This window comes from Perognathus longimembris, chromosome 11 (genome assembly GCF_023159225.1).
Source record: "Perognathus longimembris pacificus isolate PPM17 chromosome 11, ASM2315922v1, whole genome shotgun sequence".
Classification (NCBI taxonomy): Eukaryota; Metazoa; Chordata; class Mammalia; order Rodentia; family Heteromyidae; genus Perognathus; species Perognathus longimembris.
Window position 1 is genome coordinate 44,157,106 of NC_063171.1, and position 25,674 is coordinate 44,182,779.

Genomic DNA, 25,674 nt, shown 5'->3' on the forward strand with positions numbered 1-25,674 from the left:
CTTGCCTTGTATACCTTGCATATATGAAGCCCTGGGTTCAATTCCTTAGCACCACATATACAGGAAAAGCCAAAAGGGGCACTGTGGCTCAAGGGGTAGAGTGCTAGATTGGAGCAAAAAGAAGCCAGGGACAGTGCTCAGGCCCAGAGTCCCAATCACCAGCACTGGCAAAAAACACAACAAAACAAAATATGCCACAAATTTGACAAATAATAAGAGAACTAGACTTATACAAAATAAGAGAAAAACTAGTTATTTAGCCTATTTTCATTATAATATAAGATATAAAATAAAGTGTGGTCTGACTATTCTTAACATGCTCCTAGTAGGAAGTATTTGGGCAAGTTTGAAGTAATGTTTAGGGATTATCCTATACACTGAAAAAGTCAAAAGAGTCAGAGAGGGCTGGGAATATGGCTTAGTGGTAGAGTGCTTGCCTAGCAGGCATGAAGCCCTGGGTTCGATTCCTCAGCACCACATAAACAGAAAAAGCACCAGAAGTGGCACTGTGGCTCAAGAGGTAGAGCCTTGAGCAAAAACAAGCCAGGGACAGTCCAGGTCCTGAGTCCCAGCCCCAAGACTAGCAAAAAAAAAAACCAAAAACGAGTCAAGAGAGGTACATACCAGCTGCCTTCTTCTTGTCCATGCCCTTCCCCACACAGTTCAATGCTGCTGTGACCACGGTGGGCTCTGAGAAACCCAGCACTCTCTTTACTGTCTTTTCTATCCATGGTTTCAGCTCATCCAGCTCCCTCTTAGACAGTGCCATTTTTCAGGAAAAGGAGAACAGTAGCTCAAATAGGACTCAATACACCTTAAAAGAAACTAGGAAAGAGTTAAGTTAGAAAACAGAAAAACAAACAAACAGCAACAACCAACAAAAAAAAAAAAAACAAAGGGGATCTAGGAACATAGTAATATCAAGAATTCAGGAATGCCTTCCCAACTCTATTGTCAATATCAATCCTAAGGCAAATTTTTCTACTTCATTTGAAGACAAAAATACTTTTCCTAAGAACTGCTTCAAAGCAGAGGAAAATAAGCCCTTTTATTTTTTTGAGACAGGGTCTCATTATTCAACCCAGGACATACTCTAACTCTTGATCCTCCTGCCTCTGCCCTGATTGCTAGAGTTACTGGTATTCACCACCATGCCCAGCTCCATTTGACTTTTAATACTAACTCTGTAAGTATCAATAACATCTGAGGAATAAACAAAATCTGGGAAAACCTAGTTTAAGAAATGAGTTCTAGGGCTGGGGATATGGCCTAGTGGCAAGAGTGCTTGCCTCGTATACATGAGGCCCTGGGTTCGATTCCCCAGCACCACATATACAGAAAATGGCCAGAAGTGGCGCTGTGGCTCAAGTGGCAGAGTGCTAGCCTTGAGCAAGAAGAAGCCAGGGACAGTGTTCAGACCCCGAGTCCAAGCCCCAGGACTGGCCAAAAAAAAAAAGAAATGAGTTCTAGCTTCTTTCTGATCCTCTCATATTAAAGGAGACTGGCAAAGATTTCAGATTAAAGCAGGTCTTAAGGGCTGGGGGTATAGGTCAATGGTAGAGTGTTTGCCTAGTATGAACAAGACTCTAGGTTCCATCCCCAGCACTGCAAAAATAAACTAAATAAGCCCAGTCAGAAATCAGTTTTTCTATTACTTCTTCTTCTAGGCAGGTATTAACACTAATCCAGACTTGATCTGTGGGTTTCCCTTCTCCTAAGGGGCATAAATAAAGGAGACTTTACCTAAACCAGTCATCCTGTATTAAATCTTACAACCTTAAGAATGTTCTGGCACATTTTTCAATGTTTATTCATAGCATTGGGAATTCTACACACAGGTTATGCTACACATTTTACTGAGTCTGTGTCAGCTAACTCAATGAAGAGTGAACTCTAAAACCAGGTGCTGTAATCCTAGCTACTCAGGAGGCTGAGATCTGAGGATCAAGGATCAAAGCCAGTCTGGTCAGGAAAGGCCATGAGATTCTTATCCCCAATTAACTACCAGAACACCGGAAACAGTGCTGTGGCTCAATGGGAGAGTGCTAGCCTTGAGCTGAAAACTAAAAAAACAAACAACAACAAAAAATACCACAGCTAGGTGCTGGTGGTTCACACCTGTAATCCTAGCAAATTCAGGAAGCTGAGATCTGAGGATCAGTTCAAGCCAGCCCAAGCAAGAAAGTTTTTGAGACTCTTACCTACAAGAAGCTACAAAAAGCCAGAAGTGGAACTGTGGTTAGAGCACTAGGTTTGACCAAAAGAAGCTCAGGAGCAGTGCCTAGGTTAAACCTTAGGACCAGTGTGTGCTCTCTCTTTCTCTCTGTCTCACATGCGCACACACACATTTTGGATTCTCACTTTCCTTTTTCTCTTTTATTCTATTTTTTTAGCTCAGCAAAGAAAATACATTTTAATAATTTAATTCAAACTACTATAAAGTTTCAACATTACTCATATTTACATTTCATTCCTCCTTAAATGTTAAATAGTATTATGAGGTGAGGAAACAACCTTTTTTCTTTTCTCCATAATGGTTATATGACAGTCAATAAACTGTACTGACCTCAATTTCCCAGCTAACCTTTTCTTAATATTGCCAGGTATCATAGTAGATCTGGGTATCAAGTGCACAAAATGTGTTAGGACATTTTTTTCTTCTAAAAGATACAGCCTGATTAACTTCTACCTTCTTGGAAAGTTACTTTCTAGAAGATCTATTGTCAAATAGTGGATTTAACTTGATATAGGTAAATAGAGCTGGCAGATTGAAGTCATGAAATTATGATCAAAAGATTTTGTGCCTCAGTGACAAATGATATGGATGATCTACGGTGATTGTTATCCCATCATGCAATGTGGCAGTATAGTCTATCAATTGCTACATACTTAATTTACGCTGTTAAAAAGAAGCATATATAAGTAACACAAAGGGTGTAGAATGCTCAGCACCAGGATGTATAAAAAAAAATCTCACTCAACAGAGCAATGAGCTGCACCGTTTACAATTTAGGTGACTTAATTCCTCAGAGCTTCAGTTTAATCATCTTAGGAAATGAAGACATTTGCCTTATCTACCTTGTATTTCAATATTTAAGTAACTCCTAAGTGTCAAGAAGAGTACATACTAGGCACTAAGAATATGCACAGCAATAAAACAGACAAAACCCCTCACCTTAATAATGAGGCTTAGTTTCCACTAGAATTGAATCACAGGCTAGGAAAGTGGAAGCACTTTGAAGCCCCAAACAATACAAGAGGTACCACGATTATCAGCTGGAAAGCGTGCCTAACTACTGTCATACCACATGTACTCAATCCTCTGCAAAAAAAAAAAAGATGTGTAAACTAAACAATCAATGAACCCAAAAAGTTGCAAACAGTAACTAGCTTTGCCACTTGTCAATTTCTCAACAGTAACTGTGTGGTGGTGGGGAGCTGGGATGTAAAAGGCAGGAAGCTTTCCCCTGGATGAGCAGGTAGCAGAATGGAACCTTCGCTCACGAATTCCTTACTCTTCTTGGCTGCAACCCGCTTCTCCCTGGAGCTCCCATGCTTCTATTCCTTACTCTTTCCAATGGCCCCTTACACCCCTTAAGTCCTCCCCAAATGCCCCACCCTGTCCCCTTCCCGCCCCCGCCCTCTGCCTCATTCTAACCTCTCCTCCTGCAGAACCGGGTCCTTCTCTCAGCTTCCTCCCCACGGAACCCACCGGCCTGGGTCCCCCCTTTGGATTGAGCCCGGGTCCCCGTGGCTCGGACCCAAGGATAACCCTTCTGGGCCCGGGGACACTACTCACCTCACAAACTTCAGCCCCTGAGACGGAGCCCGAACGTTACACCGGAACCGGAAACCTTCAGACCGCCCTACGGCCGGCCGTCGCTACCGCCACCGTCGCGCCACGCCGCGGTCCCCTAACACGTGATCTGGGAAGGCCCGGCTGCCGATTCGCGCAGCCGCAGTTACCACGTTCTCTGCGCGGCCAGGCGCATGCGTGCGAGGTCCAGAAGCATTTCCTCCTTTCCCCTCCCCTCCCCCTGGTCACAGGCTGAAGGTTTTCCCAGCCGAATCTAATAACTAGGTTAGTTGAAAGTCACCTGCGGCAGAAGTTGGGCTGTGAACAGAAAAAGTGCGCCGGGATAGAGGTAGGGCGTAGATGGTAGAACTCCTGCCTAGCAAGCTTGAGGCCCAGAGTTCAACCCCAGTGATGCCAACTTAGCCGAGTAGGCCGGACACCAGTGGCTCACCCTGTAATCTTAGCTACTCAACGAGCTTGCGATCTGAGTTTCTCGGTTCGAAGCCAGCCGGGGCAGGAAAGACTTATCCCCCAATTAACCACTCAAGAACCGGAAGTGGTGCAGTGGCTCTAGTGGTAGAGTGCTAGCTGTAAGGTCCATCTGTAAGAGTTATCAGAAAGTAGGTAGCTGTTAAAGGTGAACGCCAGGCGGGAGATAAAAATTTATTGCCAAACTGCTGGCCTGTGGCCAAGGTGATGCAGAGCAGGAGAGAAGGTGCCACCCCTGCTTGGCCCAGCCTAATCTAGCCAGGTGGATTAGGATGAGATCTCAGGGGAGGGGGAAGTAACTGCCTCCAGGGATGCTGGTTACCCAGGTAACTGGGTGGCGACTTAAGGTGTGTGTGTGGGGGGTGGTCTCTGCCTGGAGCCCTCGGGGCAGACCTTACACTACCCTTGAACAAAAGAACAAAAAACTACTCAGGCCCTGAATTCAAATCCCACAACAGACAAAAAAAAAAAGAGTAAGTGTGCCAAAATTATGCTACAAGAAAAAAACTGAGCGGGCTGGGAATGTGGCCTAGTAGTAGAGTGCTTGCCTGACATGCATGAAGCCCTGGGTTCAGTTCCTCAGTACCACATACACAGAAAATGCCTGAAATGGCTTAACAAAAGCAGCTCAGGGACGGTGTCCAGGCCCTGAGTTCAAGCCCCAGGATTGGCAAAAAATAAAACATCTGAGCTTCCTCATTCCTGCTAAACACAGCCTTTCTGGTAGAAAGTAAGTCAGGTGTTGATCATTAGCATTAGCTATCCCTCCTTAAAGTTTCTCCGAAACACACAGAAGAGTAGGTGTAGGTTTTGCATTTGCCAGAATAAAATGCACTACAAGGTCTCCCTACTCCTTCACCTCTGGTGAGCATGCAGTCTCCTAGTCCTGACTGCTGCTGTTTATTTAATATGACAAAACAACTCACCTCTAGGCTTTTAGCTTGTATCTTTTTTATTGTATTGCTCTTCACCCAGATAGCTACAAGGTTTGCGTTAAACAAATTGGGAGAACTTGATAACATGTTGCTCGACTTATTTTCATCTCAGATTCCTACTGATAGTATTAAATACATTTTAGTAAATATTCAGACTGTAAGGCTTATTAAAGTAGGTAGCCAGTGAAGGAGAACACTACACGATATTCAGTAAGGAGAGAAAAGTTCATTCCCGAACTGCAGGCCTGTGGCTCAGAGGATGCTTGGCAAGGCATCACTCCAGGCCATGCCCTATCTCAGGCAGGGAGCAGGGAGGTGTGGCCAGGTGGATTAGGGTTTGACCTTGAGAAAGGGGCGGTGACTGCCTCCAGGTGTGCCAGTTACCTAGGTAATGCAGGTAAGGCAGAGACTTAAACTGGTGAGGTGGGTGGGGGGCATTTGCATGGAGCCCTTCCAGGGGTGAACCTTACACAAAGCCTTTGAGCCGAGTGCCAGTGGGTCTTAACTACCTGGCAGGCAGAGATTGGAAGATTCAAAATTTGAGGCCAAGCAAAAAGTTCTGGAGGTCCCATTTCAACCAATGGCTGAGGGCGGTGGATGACACCTGCCATCCCAGCTATGATAGAAAGCCTCAATACAATTGCATTCTAGGCTGGCCAGGGTTTAAACCTCAGTACTTCCAAAAAATAGATCAGTTGAAGAAGTTAATGAGTTCTAAATTTGTACAGATGTTATACATTTCTTTTTTTTTTTCAGTGCTTTTAACAGTCAAGGTTCAATTTCCTATAGGGAAATCTTTTTCTAGGAACTTATTAATCCCTTATCCTCCCAGTTATTGTTTACCCATGATTTCTTTGAACATTGTTTTTCAACACAGCAGTTTGAACCCAGGGTCATGAACTTGTTTGGTTTGTTTACTTAGCTGGTACTCTACCACATTAGCCATGCCTTCAGCCCTGCTTTTTGCCAGTCCTGGGGCTTGAACTCAGGGCCTGAGCTTCTTTTGCTCAAGGCTGGCACTGTACCACTTGAGCCACAGCGCCACTTCTGGTTTTTTGTTTATGTGGTACTGAGGAATCGAATCCAGGGCTTCATGCATGCTAGGCAAGCACTCTACCAAGTATTTTTAAGAGTTCTCAGGAGAAACTTCAGCCCCAGGGAGATATTGTCAAGAGGCCTGGTTCTGCTTCTACACACATGCTACTCTGGCCAAGGACAGCACATCAAAAACCATTCAAAAGCGATGTTCTAAAAAGCAAAGATTTAAAAGTGATTCATTAGTTTTGGGGGATGCTAAGACTAGATTTGGACCCAAGACGTGCAACTTATTAGGCTAGATCTGTATCACTTGAGCCACATGACTAGCCCCTTCATTTTTTAGTTAGTCTCCATTTATGCTCAAGTGGCCTGGGCTGCAATTCTACTGGGGAGGGGGGTGCAGAGCTAGAGATTTTATTTAGGGCATACACATGATGGGCAATTACTCTCCCACTGGGCTAAGTTCCAACCTTAAAAGGTGCTTCAGAAGTACCAAACTCTAACCTGTTAAAATTAGGTTGTATGAATGTCACTACAGTTTTATTCAACTACTAACAATTTCCAAGGGCAAGGAGCAATTTCTATAGAGTCCAACAATACAATTTACTGGGCCTGACTGCTAGTAAGTGAAGGAAAGATAATGAAGTCTTAAGAAACAAGGATCATAATTGTCTCAGTAAATGTTCTTGCAGGGCCTGCTTTATCAATTAGTATGGTAATTTTAAAAAGAATAAAATCAGGCTGGGAATATGGCCTAGTGGCAAGAGAGCTTGCCTTGTATACATGAAGCCCTGGGCTCAATTCCCCAGCACCACATATATAGAAAACAGCCAGAAGCGGTGTGGCTCAAGTGGCAGTGTGCTGGCCTTGAGCAAAAAGAAGCCAGTGATAGTTCTCAGGCCCTGAGTTCAAGGCCCAGGACTGGCAAAAATAAAAAAAATAAAATAAAATCAGGGTGCCAAGTGTGGTGGTAAACACCTGCAATCCCAGAATTTAGTAGGCTGATGCAGGTTCTCAAGTTTGAGGCCAATGAGGAAACTGGGCTGACTTCCTAGCAAGAATGTCTGAGGAAAAAAAAAAAAAAAAAAAGCAAGCTAGAAATCTGAAGCCACTGTTACTCCACAAGAGGGCAATGTTTGAACACTCTTTTATTATGTCAGTCATGGGGCTTGAACTCAGGGTGTAGGCCTTGTTCCTAAGCTTTTCTGCCCAAACTAGCACTCTCACTTTGACCCACAGTACCACTTCTGGTTTTCTTGCGGTTAATTGGAGATGAATCTCACAGACTTTTCTGCCTGGGTTGGCTTTGAACCACTATCTTCATATCTCAGCCTCCTATATTAGCTAGGATTAGAGGTATGAGCTTGAACACAACTTTAAATGTAAGGTCTTGCCAAGTGCTATGTATTTCCCTTAACATGCTGAGATGTCTGCACCAAGTGGGCTGGTCATCCTCACTTCCTCTCTGGGTTCTTCTGCAGAGAAGGTAAAATGCTCCTAGTTTTGGCAGCACTGCTGTCTAAGGACCAAGAGCACAGGAAGCAGACAGCAGGAAAGCCGAGCACCTGGTTTTCTCACAGTTGTCAAACCACCATACTCAGGTCTTGTCTGCTGGAAAGGGGTAGTGTGGTGGCAGTTTCCACTTAGCTCTTTGTACATCATGGCACCAATTCTCTTAGCAGACTTGATAAACTGACTGCTGGACCTCAATCCTAATTTCCAATTCAGAAGACCTAATATAAGTTCCTAGAATTTGTATTCAAACAAGTTCTGTGATACTGACGCTACTGATCTGAGGACTCTGAGAACCACTGCTCTAGGTATTTCTGGCCCTGTACCCTTCTTTGTCTAACTCCTATTGAAGTGCCAGACATGTGAACCCCATTTTAGAATTAAACCCTGAACCAATCAGATTTGTACCTGTGTCCTAATCTTGCTTGCACACCTGATTGTTGTAACCTTGTTCTTTGCCTTTATAAGCCCTGTGTAATCACAGCTCGGGGCTTCCTCCTAACCTCCGCTGTGTCGGTGGGTAGGACGAGGCCCGAGTTGGCAGCTCGTTAAATAAAGCCTTGCCTTGCTTTTGCATTTCGGAGTGTCTGAATCTCGGTGGTCTTCTTGGGGGTGGTCTTGCGACTTGGCACAACACTATAATCCATCTATTGTTTTACTATTATTTACTTTTTTCCTTCTCTGTTAGCTTTTCCCGAGTCTCCTTTAGGAAAACTAAAGACCAAAAACAGAAGTGAACATTGTTAGATTCATCTTGAAGATTTCTTTGGAAAAGGATCCCAGCACTCTAGTTCAATGGTTTGGTATTTTAGGAGAAATAAACACACATACAAGCACATGCACACGCACACGTGCGAGCGTGTGCACACACACACATATGTATATAGTTGTATATCTTTAGATATACAATTTTAAATTGGTAGATGTATGGTAGATATATCTCACTAATTTGGAAATTTTCCTCTTCTAGGCTTAAAAAAGTATTTTCAAGTTGTAATAGTCATAAAATTTACTGATTTAAATATTTAAGTATACAGTTCCATGTCACACTTTTGTGTAGCCATCACTGTCATCCATCTTGATTTCTTCATCTTCATCAACTCAAGCTCTATATCCACTGAAGGGTAACCTGCACCCTCCCTCATCAACCCTAGCCCTTATCAACCATCTTTCTTCTCCGGAACTACTTGAGTGTTTCTCTTTACTAAATAAAAATGAGGGTCCTCTGCTGATTAATGGGATTGTTTCTATACACTAGGGCCTTCTTGCATACAGATGATTGAGTTTATTGTAGAGAAAGGTAACAAAAAGTGAAGTTGGAGAAAGAAAAGGGATAGAGGCAGCAACTAGATGTGAGCTTCCTAGCCACAAGCCTCAGCAGCCCTGCCATGGATCTGCCCTATTCTTTCGCATCAAGAAGCTGATTTTTCGAGCCATTTCCATGTTGTAAATCCTCCGGCAGGTCTCGTAGCTTTCCCGCTGTCGCCGGCGACAAGGCTTCTCGTAATATCGTCGTCGTTTAATGTCCTCAATGAGCCCATCCATTGTGAGGATTCTGTGTAAAGACAGGTAATGAGGTTACAAGATCAGCTCATTACTATTTCAAGTTTCACAAATAGAAACTCAACTGCTCCAAACAATCAGTGTTTGTAAAAATTACTGTGTGCAATGGTAGCAATATAGTATTAACTGCATATTTACATAGGTCCCAGTAAAAATTTGTGGGGAAATTAAGCAATTACATAGATCTTGCTCTTGAAGAGGTTTCAGTCAAGCTCATATTCTCAAATGGTCTCTACTATAACACACCTGAGGGATATGATTCAATCTCACAAGAACACTAACTTCCTATGGCAGTAATGCTCAATCAAGTAGGCATTTCTTTTTTTGTTTGTTTTTTGTTTTTTTTTTGCCAGTCCTGGGCCTTGGACTCAGGGCCTGAGCACTGTCCCTGGCTTCTTCCTGCTCAAGGCTAGCACTCTGCCACTTGAGCCACAGCACTGCTTCTAGCCGTTTTCTGTATATGTGGTGCTGGGGAATCAAACCCAGGGCCTCGTGTATCCGAGGCAAGCACTCTTGCCACTAGGCCATATCCCCAGCCCTCAAGTAGGCATTTCTGAAACAACAAATGGAACTAGCCATTTGTGGTTAAAAAAAGAAAAAGTGCTAGGCCCTGGTGGCTCACACCTGTAAATCCTAGCCACTCAGGAGACGGAGATCTGAGGATCATGGTTCAAAGCCAGCCTGGGCAGGAAGGTCTATAAGACTCTTATCTCCAATAAACAAGAAAATTGGAAGTGGAGCTGTGGCTCAGAGTAGTATAGAATGTTAGCCTCCTTGAGTAAAAAAGCTAGGGGTATCACCAAGGTCCTGAGTTCAAGCACCGTGATTGACCAAAACAAAAACACCACAAGAACAAATAAGTCATTAGAGATGATTGCAAGTCAAGTGTGATGTTGCATGTCTTGCCTGTAATCCCTGCGCTTTAACATTTGAGCCACAGCTCTACTTCTAGCTTTTTGTTGTTAACTGGAGCTAAGTGTCTCATAGACTTTCTTGGGCTAGCATTGAATCTCAATGCTCAGATCTTAGCCTCCTCAGTAGCTAGAAGTATAGGCATAAGCCACTGGCATCTGGCACCCTTTTAATTTAAGACAGCGTCCCACTAAGTTGCTCAGGCTAAGCTTGAACTTGTGATCCTCTTGCTTTACCTTCCAGAGTATCAGGACTTACAGGCATGTATCTAACTGTGTCAATTCTTTTTTGTTTGTTTTCCCTGTGTTCAGTCCTGGGGCTTGAATTCAGAGTTTGGGTGCTATCCCTGAGCTTTTTGTGCTCAAAGATAGCGGTCTACCACTTTGAGCCAAAGCTCCATTTCCAGCTTTTTGGTGGGTAACTGGAGATAAGTCTCATAAACTTTCCTGTCTGGGCTGGCTCAGAACTGTGATCCTTATATCTCAGCCTTCTGAGTTGCTAGGATTACAGGCATGAGCCATCAGCACACATCTTATTTTTTTTTCCCTCCTTAATTTTTTGCCTGTACTCAAGGCCTCACACTCTTGCTTGGCTGGTGCCCCATAACTTGAGCCACCCCTCTAGTTTAGCATTTTGTTGGTTAATTGGTGATAGAGTGTGTCTCAAACTTTTCTGCCCACATTGGCTTTGAACCTCAATCCTGATCTCAGCTTCCTGAGTAGACAGGATTTCATGTGTGAGCTTAAACTCTAAGGATGGAACTACATTATCCACTGAAGACTAAGTATGAATCATTTCTCTTTGTGTATGATGTTTTGTTGTTCTTTTGTTTTTGAATCACAGTCTTACTATAGTAGCCTCTCAACCTGAGTTCAAGCCCTATGAACAACAAAAAAACAAAAACAAACAAAAATAACAGCCTCACAGACTGAGGATATGGCTCAGTGCTACAGCAACTGTCTAGCAAGTTCAAAGACAGAGTTCAACCCCAGTACTATGAAAGTCTCACATATCATTTCTCCATGTACCACATGCTCTGATCACACTACTTGACTATTCTCTGAATACACACTTTTTTTTTGGAACCAGGCCTGGGGCTTGAATTCAGGGCCTAGGTACTATCCCTGAGCCTCCTGGGGCTCAAGACTAGCATTCCACCACTTGAGCCACAGCACCACTTCCAGCTTTTTCTGAGTAGTTTATTGGATATAAAAGTCTCATGGACTTTCCTGCCCAGACTGGCTTTGAACTGTGATTCTCAGATCTCAGCCTCCTGGGTAGCTAGGACTACAAGTGTGAGCCACTACCGCTATGCACCCTGAACCTATTTTAACACTAACATGGTAGCCTCAGGCTAAAACACCACCCCATCCCCTACCTGCCCCACTAGTAGAATTTTTCTCAATTTTGAAGTGAAGCCTAGCTACTTCAAAAGTTTTTCTTCTCATTTTGTGGTAGGAGGTGAAGGAAGGGTTTGGAATTGAATCCAGGGTTTCACACATACTAAGCAAGCCACTCTATGACTGAGTCATACCCTTCAGCTTGTGCATGCGTGCACGCTCTCTCTCTCTCCCTCTCTCTTTCTCTCTCCCTCTCCCCCCCTACGCACCTCTCTCTCTCTCTCTCAATCTCTCCCCCCCCCCCCCCTCATTTCCTCTCTGGTGCCAGTTCTGGAGCTAGTACTCTACCATTTGAGTCACAGCTCCACTTCTGGTGATTAATTGAAGATAAGACTGTCACAGAGGGGCTGGAAATATGGCCTAGTGGCAAGAGTCCTTGCCTCTTATACATGAAGCCCTGGGTTCAATTCCCCAGCACCACATATATACAAAAAGGCCAGAAGTGGCGCTGTGGCTCAAGTGGCAGAGTGCTAGCCTTGAGCAGAAAGCCAGGGACAGTGCTCAGGCCCTGAGCCAAGTCCCAGGACTGGCAAAAGAAAAAACAAAACAAAACAAAAACAACCCAACAACACTGTCATGGAATTTCCTGCTTGGGCTGGCTTTGAACTGCAATCCTCAGATCTCAAACTTAGTTGCTAGGATTACAGGCATGAGCTACCAGCACCCAGCTAGCCCTTCTCCACTTAAAGACAATTTATTATACTCTTATTCAACAATTATTTCATTACTATCCCATTAGTAATTTCTATAGATGTATTCCTCATTAGATTGAAAATCCCGGGGGCTGGGGATATGGCCTAGTGGCAAGAGTGCTTGCCTTGTATACATGAGGCCCTGGGTTCAATTCCCCAGCACCACATATACAGAAAATGGCCAGAAGTGGCACTGTGGCTCAAGTGGCAGAGTGCTAGCCTTGAGCAAGAAGAGGCCAGGGACAGTGCTCAGGCCCTGAGTCCAAGCCCCAGGACTGGCCAAAAAAAAAAAAAAAAAAAAAAAAGATTGAAAATCCCTTAATCCAAAAACAATGTTCTTTTAACATTACCCTCAATGTCCATGAAATTGATATAGAACCTGTGTCCTTCCTATCCAATTCCTTGCAATGGAGCTTTTCACATTGTATTAATAACTTCCCCAATTCAAACTCACCTCTTTGTTCTAATTAAGCTAAGATATTGTGCCTATTCTATAACCAATCTAATCCCTAGGCTCCGGAGAGCTCTGACTCCAATCTACAATTTGTCACCATTTTGGTCCTGATTAACTTCTCATCATTTGGTTCTAGGAAGCCAAGGCACCTTCTAGGTTGCCCTCCATTCCTGGCACTGTTTACATGGCCCTGTTCCTGCTTGCTCTGTCTTTTTGTTACATGAAAAAGTCACAAACATAACTAGAGATAAAGAGTTTGAGACACAGTTATTATAATTGGAAGGAAAAGGATGAAACAAATAAAAACAAGAAAAACCACCAGCTATTTCTGCACAGTGGGAAACTCCATTCATTGCTGTGTTGTACTACAAAGTCGAAGGTAATAACAGATTGGTCATGAACTTGAAAAGAACGGGGCTTTAGGTAAGTTACAAATGTGAATAGGCATGGGAAACACTGTCCCGTAAGCTCCTCTCCCAGTCTCTTGTGGTTTAATATAAAAAGTGAGAGGCTGGTGCTGGGGCTGTAGTTCAGTTGTATAGTGCACAGCATATACAAGGTCATTTGCTAAACCCCCTAGTCACCCCCCCCACACACACACACTAAGGGCATGCTTAAGTGGTAGTACTAGTCTTTTGTATAAGAGTAAATATTCCTGAGGCCCACCTAAAAAAATAGTTTGTAAAATACTAGAGAGCTATATTTGTGTTTGTTTAGTTCAAGGAAATAGAAAACAAAAGAACTGCTCTCAATTCCAAAAGCAGGAGAAGCAAATCAGTGCAAGTTTTGTTAGAAATAGTCATATCAGCTTCGTGCTGGTGGCTCACACCTATAATCTTTGCTATTCAGGAGGCTGTAGCCCCAATCAGTCTATTATTTCTAATAACCTCTAACTCTAAAGCAAACTATTTGTTTCATCACCAAATTTATTCTGCAAAAATTATAATACTGTAAGAGAGCTATAGAAACACTTATAAAAGCACACAGATGAAGCATTTAACTTGGATTTGAGAATGAAGTAGTATCATGAAGGCTTCCTAATGCACAAGTTATCTGAAATCTGAAGGATAATAAGTAGGTTGCCCTATTTTTATTCTTTTTCTACACCAATTATTGTCCTAAAACATAAATCAGATCACACAGAACACTATAAGCCTGTGATCCCCAGACTTATCTGAACATTAGAATCACCTAGGGAATCTTGAAAAGTTCTAGATCACACCATAGACCTTAAATCACAAGTACAAAGTTATTTCCTTCCTTCCTTCCTTTCACATTTCCCAATATTCCAATGTGCAAACAAATTTGAGCACCACTACTATAAGCTCTAGCCAGCCCAGGCACAAGCTCTAGCCAGCCCAGGCCAGAAAGTCAGTGAAACTCTCATCTCCAATTAACCACCGCCAAACTAGAAGTAGAGCTGTGGCTCAAGTGGTACAGCACTAGTATTGGGCAAAAAAGCTCAAGCTAGGAATGTGACTTAGTGACAGAGTGCTTGCCTAGCATGCATGAAGCCCAAGGTTTGATCCCTTAGTACCACAGAAACAGAAAAAGCCAGAAGTGGTGCTGTGGCACAAGTGGTAGAATGCTAGCCTCGAGCAAAAAGAAACTCAGGGACAGTGTCTAGGTCCTGAATTCAAGCCCCAAGACTGGCCAAAAAAAAAAGCTCAAGGACAGTGCCCAGACCTTGAGTTCAAGGGCTAGGACAAGCATCAAAACAAATACCACCTAGGAAGAGCTTACTGGAATGACATTTAAAATTGGAATAAAGGAATCACAATAGCAAAGTCTAAAACTCAAAATATGCCATCTGAATTTATTGTTTGTTTTGGTTGCTGATTGTGGGTGGGGCTTGAACTCTGGGCCTGAGCACTGTCCCTGGGCTCTTTAGCTCAAGGCTAGCACTCTACCACTTGCGCCACAGTGCGCCACTTCTGGTTTCCTAGTGGTGAATTGGAGATAAGAGTTTCACTGACGGGCTGGGGATATGGCCTAGTGGCAAGAGTGCTTGCCTCGTATACATGAGGCCCTGGGTTCAATTCCCCAGCACCAGCGCCAGAAGTGGCGCTGTGGCTCAAGTGGCAGAGTGCTAGCCTTGAGCAAAAAGAAGCCAGGGACAGTGCTCAGGCCCTGAGTCCAAGGCCCAGGACTGGACAAAAAAAAAAAGTTTCACTGACTTTCCTGCCCAAGCTGGCTTTGAACCATGATCCTCAGATCTCAGCCTCCTGAGTAGCTAGGATTACAGGCATGAGCCACGGGTGCCCCACTGGGTTTTTGTTTTTAGCTGTATTTTTTTTTTTTTGTCTTTTCTTTTTGGGTACTGGGGATCAAACCCAGGACATTACACTTGCTAGGCAAGTGCTTTGCCACTGAGCTACATCCCAGCCCTCTATCTACACTGAAATACTACAATACTCTATTAGTGTCAAGAGTTTTTAAAACAGAGTTGGTCATTCATTTTACCAAGTAAATTCCTATGCTATGAAACAAAGAAGACAAGATAAAAAAATAAAGTACTTGAGGATAGAGGAAGAGGGAGGATAGAAAGAACATGACAGGGTTGGAAAATAGTGTCCTTGGATGGTTCTAACTACCAAACACACAGAACAACCAAATATCAAGATGCCAGATGGGGGGACTCCATTTTCCTGTACTATCTAGTCACCCTAAAAATCATAGATTAACTTCAAATGAGTCCCTAGAGTAAAGTCATCCATTCTACTTCATCTTGGATGTAGAAGAGTTTTATAGAACTCAAGAATGGGGGGGGGGGGGCTGCTATACAGTTCAGTAGAGCACTTGTACAGTATGTACAAGGTCCTGGGGTTCAATCCTCACCTGTGAGGGAAAAAGAAAAGGTAAACAGTGAGGGTGTTTATAACAATGCTGCTTCCAAAGGTAGTTCAAGGACTAGCAGACCAGGAACATAGTGTAAATAGATCAGCCTGGAGCTCTGGTGCCTGGCAACCTAACATGAAGGAGAAACCAGCTGCCAGTTTTAGTGAAATTCAGCTGATTATGTAAAAGGTTGCCAAGCTGCCTGGAGGGGGAAACCGGGGGTGGCAGGCTCACATGTCATTGTAGTCAGCCTACGTCAGGACCAACGTGGGCACAAGGACTCAATGAGCCCAGAAGCTGGCCCACCAGGAGTAAAGGGGGTCAACCAGGCATGCTTCCAGTGTGCTAGCTTGCCTTTCCTTGTTTGGGTGCCAGCCAATCAACACAGGGCTTCCTAACAACCCACATTCTCTATCTCCTCATCTCAGAGCACCAATGAGGCCCCTGGTTACATAACAGGCATTTTGTGGCATCTCACTGGGCAGACACAGGCTATTTCCTTTATAAGACTCCCTCTATGTGCCAAACATGGTAAAGGTTTAACCTCCTCTCTCTTCTCACTACTCTCCTAACCTGTTGTAATTAGAGCACAGAACAAGAAAGTTATTTTTAAATTACCAACTATCAGAAAGCTGAGAGGTAAAGAAAAGCTTGGGATACCAGTGGGGCACATAGGAAAGGTGGCCAGAGACATTAGAGAAAAAGTGGTAAAGTGTATCTATCAGCCAGAAAATACTACTTCTTGAGCTGGGGATATGGCCTAGTGGTGGAGTGCTTGCCTTGTATACATGAAGCCCTGGGTTCAATTCCCCAGCACCACATATATAGAAAACGGCCAGAAGGGGCGCTGTGGTTCAAGTGGCAGAGTGCTAGCCTTGAGCAAAAAGAAGCCAAGGACAGTGCTCAGGCCCTGAATCCGAGCCTCAGGACAGGCAAAAAATAAAAAGTAAAAAAAAAAAAAAAAAATATATATATATATATATATATATATCTTTTTATCCTAAAAATGCAACTGTCTAAAGAACGAATCGAAATGAAAAAATAAGTATCCTCTAAAGATTGTAAGAACCATTTCCACAATACTTGCCATAGCTAGTTTTGTTTTTTGTTTTTAATCAATACACTCTTGCACTGGTTTCCCCAGGAACAAAGTTCCAATTTTCCAAGTTCATAAAGGAAGCCTAAGAGATTAAAACTCTGGGATTCTCTGGGACCTGAATTTCAGAGTTTATTTTTCTAATCATCCCTCTTCTGTCTGACAAAGTTCTTTCACCTTTCCATCTCCATTTATTTCCATTCTCTCTTCTTTCTCTCTCTCACTTGTACCAGACTTGACCTCAGGATTTTGTGTACACTTGGCTTTTTTTCTCAAAGCTGGTGTGGTTCCACTTGAGCCAAAACCTCTAATCCAGCTTTTTTGCTGGTTAATTGGAAATAAGATTCTTGAGAATTTGTTCAAGCTGGCTTTAAACCCCAATTCTCAGATCTTAGCCTCTTGAACAGCTAGGATCATAGGCATGAGCTACCAATGTCCAGCTTCTATTCCTTTTTTTCCCCCAGTCTTGGGGCTTGCACTCAGTGCCTGAGCACTGTCCCTGGCTTCTTTTTGCTCAAGGTTAGCACTCTGCCACCACTTCCAGCCTTTTCTGTGTATGCGGTGCTGAGGAATCGAACCCTGGCTTCATGCATGCTAGGCAAACACTCTACCACTAAGCCACACATTCCTAGCCCTGTCCACCTCTTTTCTGTGGTGCTAGGGATGAAGTCCAGGGCCTTGGCATAAGCTACTCAATCTTTCTATCACTGAGCTTCATGCCATCTCCTAGAGCACCAATTTTATGAGGGTGGGGTTACTGGCTCAGAATGCAATGGCAATGAATGAAAAGTTCACCAAAAGTTTTAACTTAAAAAAAAAAAAAGCTGGCTATCAGTGGCTATTCAGTAGGCTGAGCAGCATCTGAGGATTGGGGGTTCAAGACCAACCTGGACAAGAAAGTGTGTAATACTCTTTATCTCAAGTCAACCACAAAAAAAGCTGGAAGTGGAGCTGTGGCTCAAGTGGTAGAGTGCTAACCTTGAGCTCAGAAGTTCAGGAACAGTGCCCAGGACCTGAATTCAAACCTCAGGACCAGCACAAAACAATCAAACAATTTTTTTTTTCTAGTTTGCCCAGGTGGTTCTAACAGGCAGCCAGGTTGAAAACTGCAAGGTATCATGAATTAGACTCCTGCTGTTTCTGACTACAGTTAACACTTCCACCCAGGAAAAAAATGTGTAAACTGCCAGTCATTAATAAAAAGAAAAACTTAAAAAAAGTGTGACAGCTTTTTTTTTTTTAAAAAAAAAAAAGGAGCCATAATTGAGTGTCCAGTGACTTACCCCTGTAATTCTAGCTACTCAGGAAGCTGAGATCTGTTGGATCAAGGATTGAGGCCAGCCTGAGAAAAAAAGTCAACCAGCAAAATGGCAGGCTGGAGGCACGGCTCAAGTGGTAAGAGTACAAGCTGTAAGCAAGAAAAAACAAGCACCAGTTTAAGTCCTAGTACTTGCTGGAAAAAAAAAAAGGAGAAGAGAGGAGAGGACAAGAAGATTTGAAGATTCTTCAGAACAAGGTCTGAAATAGTACAAGGTGGCAGAAAGTGCCCACATATGCTTCTAATTTCTGCTATTAGTTTATTTGTCCCTTACCCACTACCTACCTGCACCTAAGGATCAGAATTTTAGATAAAAATGAAAAATAATAAAGGGGGAAAAAACAGAAAAGCAAAAACCTAGTATTTTTTTTTTTTGTCAGTCCTGGGCCTTGGACTCAGGGCCTAAGTACTGTCCCTGGCTTTTTCTTGCTCAAGGCTAGCACTCTGCCACTTGAGCCACAGCGCCACTTCTGGCCATTTTCTATATATGTGGTGCTAGGGAATCGAACCCAGAGCTTCATGTATATGAGGCAAGCACTCTTGCCACTAGGCCATATTCCCATCCCAAAAAAACCTAGTACTAATTGAGCAAAAAAGATAGTGGCTAAATAGTAAATTTTGAATAGACAGTTATAGATCTGACTCTACATTAATTAGAACAATCTCAAGTAAAAGAAACCACTCAAAGAGAAGAGTTGATATTGTTTCCTTTAGAAATGGTAAAAATGAAGAGACAATATATACCTTCAGACAGGACATTAGAAATGCTTTGCTTCTTTGGTTCTTTAATTTTTAAAAGTAGGGGCTGGGGATATGGCCTAGTGGCAAGAGTACCTGCCTCGGATACACGAGGCCCTAGGTTCGATTCCCCAGCACCACATATACAGAAAACCGCCAGAAGCGGTGCTGTGGCTCAAGCGGCAGAGTGCTAGCCTTGAGCGAGAAGAAGCCAGGGACAGTGCTCAGGCCCTGAGTCCAAGGCCCAGGACTGGCAAAAAAAAAAAAAAAAAGTAGAAATGTAGATTCATCCTATTATGCAAAATGCATACAGAAGGAACAAATGCTATTATTTATTTGTGGTTCCAGGGGTTCCTGGGGCTTGAACTCAGGGCCAAGGTACTATCCTCAAGCTTTTTATGCTTGACTAGTTTTCTACCACTTGAGCCACAGCTCCACTTCCAGCTTTTTGATGGCTAACTGGAAGAGTTTCATAGACTTTCCTGCTCGCGGTGGCTTTGAACCATGGTCCTCAAAGATCTCAGCCTCCCAAGTAGCTAGGATTATAGGCATGAGCCACCTATATCTGGCTATGAATGCTAGTATTGAAAAATGAGATTAGCATTGGACTAAATAGGTGAGGACTTGTCAGCAAAGTATCATAATCTGTAAGAAAATTTAGGGGTTGGAGATGAGGCTCAAGGTGGTAGAGTGCTAGCCAATGAGCAAAAGAATCAGTTACTGAGTTTTGAGTCCTAGTCTCAGAAAGAACAAACATTTATTCCAGCAGACCCAGAAGTGGATTGAGGGGCTAGAATTTTACAACTTGGCCAATCACATAAATGTTACCTGAAGAAAGGACCCAGGAGAGAAAGGAAGAGAAGTCTGCAATGGCTGGTGCTCAGGCTCTGCTGACCTCCAGGGGTGTTCACGCAGAAGTAGAAATGCCCGGTCCCTGCTCAGAGCACTTTGTATAAGAATGTGATGCTGGGAACTCCAACAACCTGGTTTCCCTGGGTGATCAGATCACTTCCTTGCATAGGTTGGGATCTGCTCTGTGTGTTTGCATTTTCCCATGTCTTCATGGAATTCTGAATCACCTGTCTGACATTGGAGCCCTGTTGCCTCTGAACTACAAAGCATCATTATATTCTTCTGTACTTTTAAGTTCCTTTAGATGTTTGACTGCTTTAAGATATGCCATTGCCAGTTCCAGAGCTGAGGTGTGCATAAAGCCTTACAGCAGAATATAAAAAAAAGATAAATCATTCCAATATTAGTAGTAAACTGATTTACATGTCAAAATAAAGCTTATTATTTTCTCATTTTTTTTTCTTTGTCAGTCCTGGGGCTTGGACTCAGGGCCTGAGCACTGTCCCTGGCTTCTTTTTGCTCAAGGCTAGCACTCTGCCACTTGAGCCACAGCGCCACTTCTGGCCGTTTTCTGTATATGTGACTTCTGGCCGTTTTCTGTATATGTGGTGCTGGGGAATTGAACCCAGGGCTTCATGTATACGAGGCAAGCACTCTACCACTAGGCCATATTCCCAGCCCTTTCTCATTGTTTTTGTCTCTAGGCTATCTTAAGTACAATCTGATAGTCAAGGACAATAAAAAGGAAAAATAGCTAAAGTCTCAGTCTCTCCAATGAACAAATCATCCATGAAATAATACTAAGATAAAAATTTCATTACAATTATTTCCAAACTGGGATAGAGCTAACATATAATAATATGAACCAAACACTGTTCTAGGTCTTCATGAGGTGGTTACTATTAATAAGCTCCATTTCACACACAAGTAAACTGACACAGAGTGACACAGTTTGCCTACTAGACATCATGAGGCTAGTAAGTGGCACAGCTGGAGTCTGAATTAGGCAGTCTGTACTTTCACTTGAGCCTTTCTGCTTTAGTTATTTTTCAAGTAGTTTCTTGTGTTTTTTGCTCAGGCTGCCCTTAGACTGTGATCTTCCTCTTACCTACATGTTCCCCAGCAACTGGGAGGCTAGGGGTGCACCACAATAGACTTGTTTGTTGGGATGAAGTGTCCTTAGCTTTTTGCTCAAACTGGCCTGGATCCACAATCTTTCCATCTCTTCCTCCTGAGTAGCTGGTAGCATTCACTACCACACCTATCCTTCAAATGAGGATTCTTAATTGCAAAATAACTGCAATAGGTCTCTTTATTTCTCCTTCTTATCCCAATCAAAACAAACAAGAAATAATCTGGTAATATAAATACTGCATTAGAAATATGTGCTTGGGCTGTGAAAATGGCCTAGTGGTAGAGTGCTTGCCTCGTATACATGAAGCCCTGAGTTTGATTCCTCAGAACCACATATATAGAAAAAGCCAGAAGTGGCGCTGTGGCTCAAGTGGTAGAGTACTAGCCTTGAGCAAAAAGAAGCCAGGGACAGTGTTCAGGCCCTGAGTTCAAGGCCCAGGACTGGCCAAAAAAAAAGAAAGAAAAGAAAAAAAGAAAGAAATATGTGTGCTTGCTAGACTTGGTGGTATACACTGTAATCCTAGCACGCATGGAGATGGGAGTTAGGATTATAAATCCTAGGACAATCTGGACTACACAGGAAAACTGCCTTTTTTTTTTTTTTTTTTTTTTTTTTTTGCCAGAGGTGGGGCTTGGACTCAGGGACTGAGTACTGTCCCTGGCTTCTTTTTGCCCAAGGCTAGCACTCTTGAACCACAGAGACACCTCGGGCTTTTTCTGTATATGTGGTGTTGAGGAATCGAACCCAGGGCTTCATGTATATGAGCACTCTTGCCACTAGGCCATATTCCCAGCCCAGGAAAACGCTGTCTTAAAGGCGGGAGATGTAGTTTAGTGGTACAGCACTTCCAAAGCCTTGGGTTCAATATCCAACAAAACCACCCTCACCCCACCAAAAAATAAAGGTGTGCTTTGTGCTCCCCTACACCAATCAATAATTGTTTGACCCAAGAAACAGTTTAATTCGTAGGCTTCCCTTACTTGTGAAATAAAGCTACCACATCATTAAAGACCTTAAGGCAGAGGGCCAGCTCATGTAATCTCTTAAAAAATCTCCTTCCTACATACAGTTCTTTGATAATTCAACTCAATAGTTTGTGTCTTCAAAACCTGCCTCAGGGGCTGGGAATATGGCCTAGTGGTAAGGTACTCGCCTCGTATACATGAAGCCCTGGGTTCGATTCCTCAGCACCACATATAAAGAAAGAAAGCATCATATCATAATGAATGTATGACAGCTAAAGATTAACTGAAATCAATTAAAACTCTGGCACTCAAAAAAAAAAAAAAACCTGCCTCATACTGAGCATCAGAATCCTTACTGCTGATAAGGGAAGGCGGTTAAGGAACATTAAGCTTGAGAAATTAAGGGTGGTAACACATAATTAGGGCTATCCTACACCTCAGCCTGGCACTCAAAGACCTCTTTATACAGTTCCTTCACACCAGCCAGCTTGCTTCCATCTATGTATTTTAGCTCATGAAGTAGGATTCCTTATAATCTGTAATCTCTTCCTATCTGCTTGTTGCTCCAAAATCCCAATCAGAATTCATCTTTTTCCATTAGCTTTTGTTCCACAGCAAACCTTTCCTCAACCATTTACCATGTACTATGTTTCTCCTTTTAGTACTTTACATCTTGATTACACCACTGGGCTGTATTATAAGTCTTAAATCGAAGTCAGGGTTATCATCAAAAGGATGATGAATGCTCATTGAATAAGTGTTATTAAACTAAGTTTATTAAACTAAGTTTTTGGAATTTTTTTTCTTGTGCAGGTCCTGGGTCTTGAACTAAGGCCTATGAGTGCATTCCCTAAGCTTTTTCCCTCAAGGCTAGCACTTGACCCAGAGCTCCACTTCTAGCTTTTTTATAACTTATTGATAAAAGTCTCACTATGGTTGGGGATATGGCCTAGTGGCAAGAGTGCTTGCCTCCTATATGTGAAGCCCTGGGCTCAATTCCCCAGCACCACACATATAGAAAGTGGCACTGTGGCTCATTTGGCAGAGTGCTAGCCTTGAGCAAAAAAAGAAGCCAGGGAAAGGACAGTGCTCAGGCCCTGAGTCCAAGCCCCAGGACTAGCCCCCCCCCCTCAAAAAAAAGTCTCACTACATTTCCTACCCAAGCTGAAAATCGTAATCTGAACCCTGATCCTCATATCTCAGCCTACTGAATAGCTAGGATTACAGGTGTAAGCCACTAGTGCTCGGCTAACAATGTCATTTTTAAGATTAAAAACTACAGGCTCATGCTTGTAAATCCTAGCTACTCAAGAGGCTGAGATCCGAGGATCAGGATTTGAAGCCAGATGAGGCAGGAAAGTCTGTAAGACTCCAATCTCCAATAAACTACTAAAAAGCCAGAAGTGGAGCTGTGGCTCGAGTGGTAGAGGGCTATCCTTAAGCCAAAGAAGCTCAGTGACAGTTCCCAAACCTTGATTTGAAGCTTCAGAACCAACACAAGAAAAAAAGACTCTAAGGGGCTGAGAAGTTTCAAGACACTAAACACTGATTTGCAAACAACCTATGCCAGAGGATGAAGAAAATAAACCAAGATGCCTCTAAGAGTTGGGTCTAGGCATGATTTAGATTCTTTACCAGTTGGCTACCTGTTTAGAGTCCTGTATGCACCTTCCACGTTTCCATCCTGTACCATCACAGTCCTGGCAATGAACTTCAGATGTTTTGCCATCACCTTGGATTTGTCTTCACCTCCAAGACCAACGTGATGATGTAGAGAAGACGACAGCGCAAAGACCTGGTAAGGAAACACACACTACTCATCATTTTATGGGATATCTGGAAAGGGAACGTATGATTTTGCCATCTTTTCGAAGGTTCTAGAAAGTTCACACAAATCATATTACGCCTCGCTTTTGACTGGAGGCGTGGTTCAATGGTAGAGCACCTGCCTAGCAAGAGCGTGGCCCCAGTACTGCCCGGGGGAGGCCTCCCTCGTTCTCTGTTAGCACAAAGCCCAACATATGGGAGAAATGAGATGGAAGCAGGGTGTCACGAGCTAGTGGCGAGGCCGGGCGGAGGGCCGGAGCAGCAGGGCGTTCGCCGCTCCGGGAGGCGTTGGGCTGCGGTCTTCGTGAAGGGGCAGCGCAGCACAACACGCACACTTACCCACCCGCTCGCCACGCACGCCTGGCCTTCCCAGGCCCCCGCAGCGACCTTCACGCGACGGCGCCCTGAGGACGCAGCGGACCCAGCCGACCCAGACCCGTGCGCGCAACCGGAAGCGGAAATGACGGAATTCCCCCTTCGCCGCGCAAACCGGCTGCGCGGTAACCATGGCAACGCGCTGGCCAGGTCTCAGGCCCGTGGCTGGTCCCCTGGTCGGGGACGCTACGGCTGAACTCGCCACGTGCTCGTGGATCCACATTCTCCCTGGACCTGCGGTGCGGCCGTCCCCGGGCCTGGCTCCAGACCCCGAGGTCCTATCAGCTTCCAAATCCTAATCGCGGTGGAAGTGATTTCTTTTCCTGGAAGGACAATGGAAGCAAGCCACGCTTCCTCAGCACGCTTCCTGTTTACTCTTCGGGAAGGACACAGGTCTGCCTACCCCCTCAAGTGAAAAACAGCCCCCCCCCCCCCAGCAGCCCCCAAACCAAGCGGGTGGAATGAGCACCCAGTACATTTTCTGTGCCATCACTTTCCTAGCCATTTCACTAAATGGGGTGAAATCACTCAATAAAAGACATGGGAGGGCTGGGAATATGGCCTAGTGGCAAGAGTGCTTGCCTCGTATACATGAAGCTCTGGGTTCAATTCCCCAGCACCACGTATATAGAAAACGGCCAGAGGTGGCGCTGTGGCTCAAATGGCAGAGTGCTAGCCTTGAGCAAAAAAAAAAAGCCAGGGACAGTGCTCAGGCCCTGAGTCCAAGGACCAGGACTGGCAAAGAAAAAAAAAAAAAGACATGGGAGACAGCAGTGTTTTCATGTCAGCTTGGACGTTCTAGTAAGAACTAATAGACATATCTTTAAAAAAAAAATCCTTCCACACTATTTAGACATACTTTATTTGTATGCGACCTCTACACATCCATTTGCCACTATTCTCGTTGTAAGTTCAGATCTGATAGTTACAAGGAAATGTTCCTCCTCTAGAACACACAGATGCATCCTCATCAAGTTGTAACAGGAACTCACACAAAAAAAATTAAGCCTGCCTCATTGTAAGCCAGGTCCAAAGAGCCAGAAATAGAGCTAGGTTGTGACATCATTATGCTTATCAACAAACTTGGCATGCGTATTCTGTGACAGATACTGTTGGCTCTAGTTGGCTGCCTCTTGCACCACTGGAAGACAGTATGTAGACATAAAAAATAGTAAGACAGGGTAGCAGGTAATAAATACAAAATAAATTGTATAGACAGCAGCATAATGTGGTGGAAAGGCACTGGATTAGAAGCAGGAAATGGACCCAATTCTGGTAGTCATCAGTCATAGGACCTTGAATAAGCACTTAACCTGGGGTCTGAAAACTACAACCTGCAGGTCCATCCCTGTTTTTTAAATAAAAATGCTGGAATAAGGTCATGTTTATTTGTAAATTAAGTATAGATATTTCAGGTTAAAATGGCACAGTTGGATAGGGGAAACAGAGATATACAGTTAAAATCTAAAATATATACTACCTGATCCTTGCCAGGTTTATACTCTGTTCCTCATATTAAAAAATTACTCTGGGGCTGGGGATATGGCCTAGTGGCAAGAGTGCTTGCCTTGTATACATGAAGCCCTGGGTTCAATTCCCCAGCACCACATATATAGAAAACGGCCAGAAGGGGCGCTATGGCTCAAGTGGCAGAGTGCTAGCCTTGAGCAAAACGAAGCCAGGGACAGTGCTCAGGCCCTGAGTCCAAGGCCCAGGACTGGCGAAAAAAAAAAAAGAAA

At 43.7% G+C, this 25,674-nt stretch overlaps 2 protein-coding genes across 10 annotated transcripts in view; both read right to left on the reverse strand.

The window, feature by feature from the left end:
- Prpf3 (pre-mRNA processing factor 3) overlaps nucleotides 1-3,871 on the reverse strand; it is a 30,134-nt gene extending 26,263 nt beyond the window's left edge. Inside the window, exons 1-3 of one of the 5 annotated variants that reach the window (XM_048356500.1) lie at nucleotides 3,800-3,838; nucleotides 2,567-2,617; nucleotides 625-825 (exon numbers count right to left, since the gene is read on the reverse strand). In XM_048356500.1, the coding sequence (XP_048212457.1) occupies nucleotides 625-769 (145 nt within the window). In that variant the 5' untranslated portion in view covers nucleotides 770-825; nucleotides 2,567-2,617; nucleotides 3,800-3,838. The other 4 variants (XM_048356503.1, XM_048356498.1, XM_048356502.1 and 1 more) reach the window with 4 other exon arrangements.
- A 5,161-nt stretch (nucleotides 3,872-9,032) lies between these two features.
- On the reverse strand, nucleotides 9,033-24,014 carry Mrps21 (mitochondrial ribosomal protein S21). Of its 5 annotated transcripts, none has more exons than XM_048356512.1 (3): nucleotides 23,898-24,014; nucleotides 23,380-23,520; nucleotides 9,033-9,325 (listed from the first exon to the last, which is right to left on the reverse strand). In XM_048356512.1, the coding sequence occupies exons 2-3, from the start codon at nucleotides 23,460-23,462 to the stop codon at nucleotides 9,145-9,147; spliced, it is 264 nt and encodes an 87-aa protein (XP_048212469.1). In that variant the 5' UTR covers nucleotides 23,463-23,520; nucleotides 23,898-24,014; the 3' UTR covers nucleotides 9,033-9,144. The 5 variants fall into 5 exon arrangements, with proteins under 5 accessions (XP_048212469.1, XP_048212468.1, XP_048212471.1 ...); XM_048356511.1 differs by having other exon boundaries at nucleotides 23,380-23,528; nucleotides 23,904-24,010; XM_048356514.1 differs by having other exon boundaries at nucleotides 23,902-24,008.
- Nucleotides 24,015-25,674: the final 1,660 nt, after the last annotated feature.

Bases quoted from the DNA above. Each gene is read 5' to 3' on its own strand.
- Mrps21 (XM_048356512.1), bottom strand. From the start codon at position 23,462: ATGGCAAAACATCTGAAGTTCATTGCCAGGACTGTGATGGTACAGGAT. The intron at 9,326-23,379 runs GTAGCCAACTGG...GTCTTTACACAG, and splicing joins GCATACAGGACTCTAAACAG to AATCCTCACAATGGATGGGC.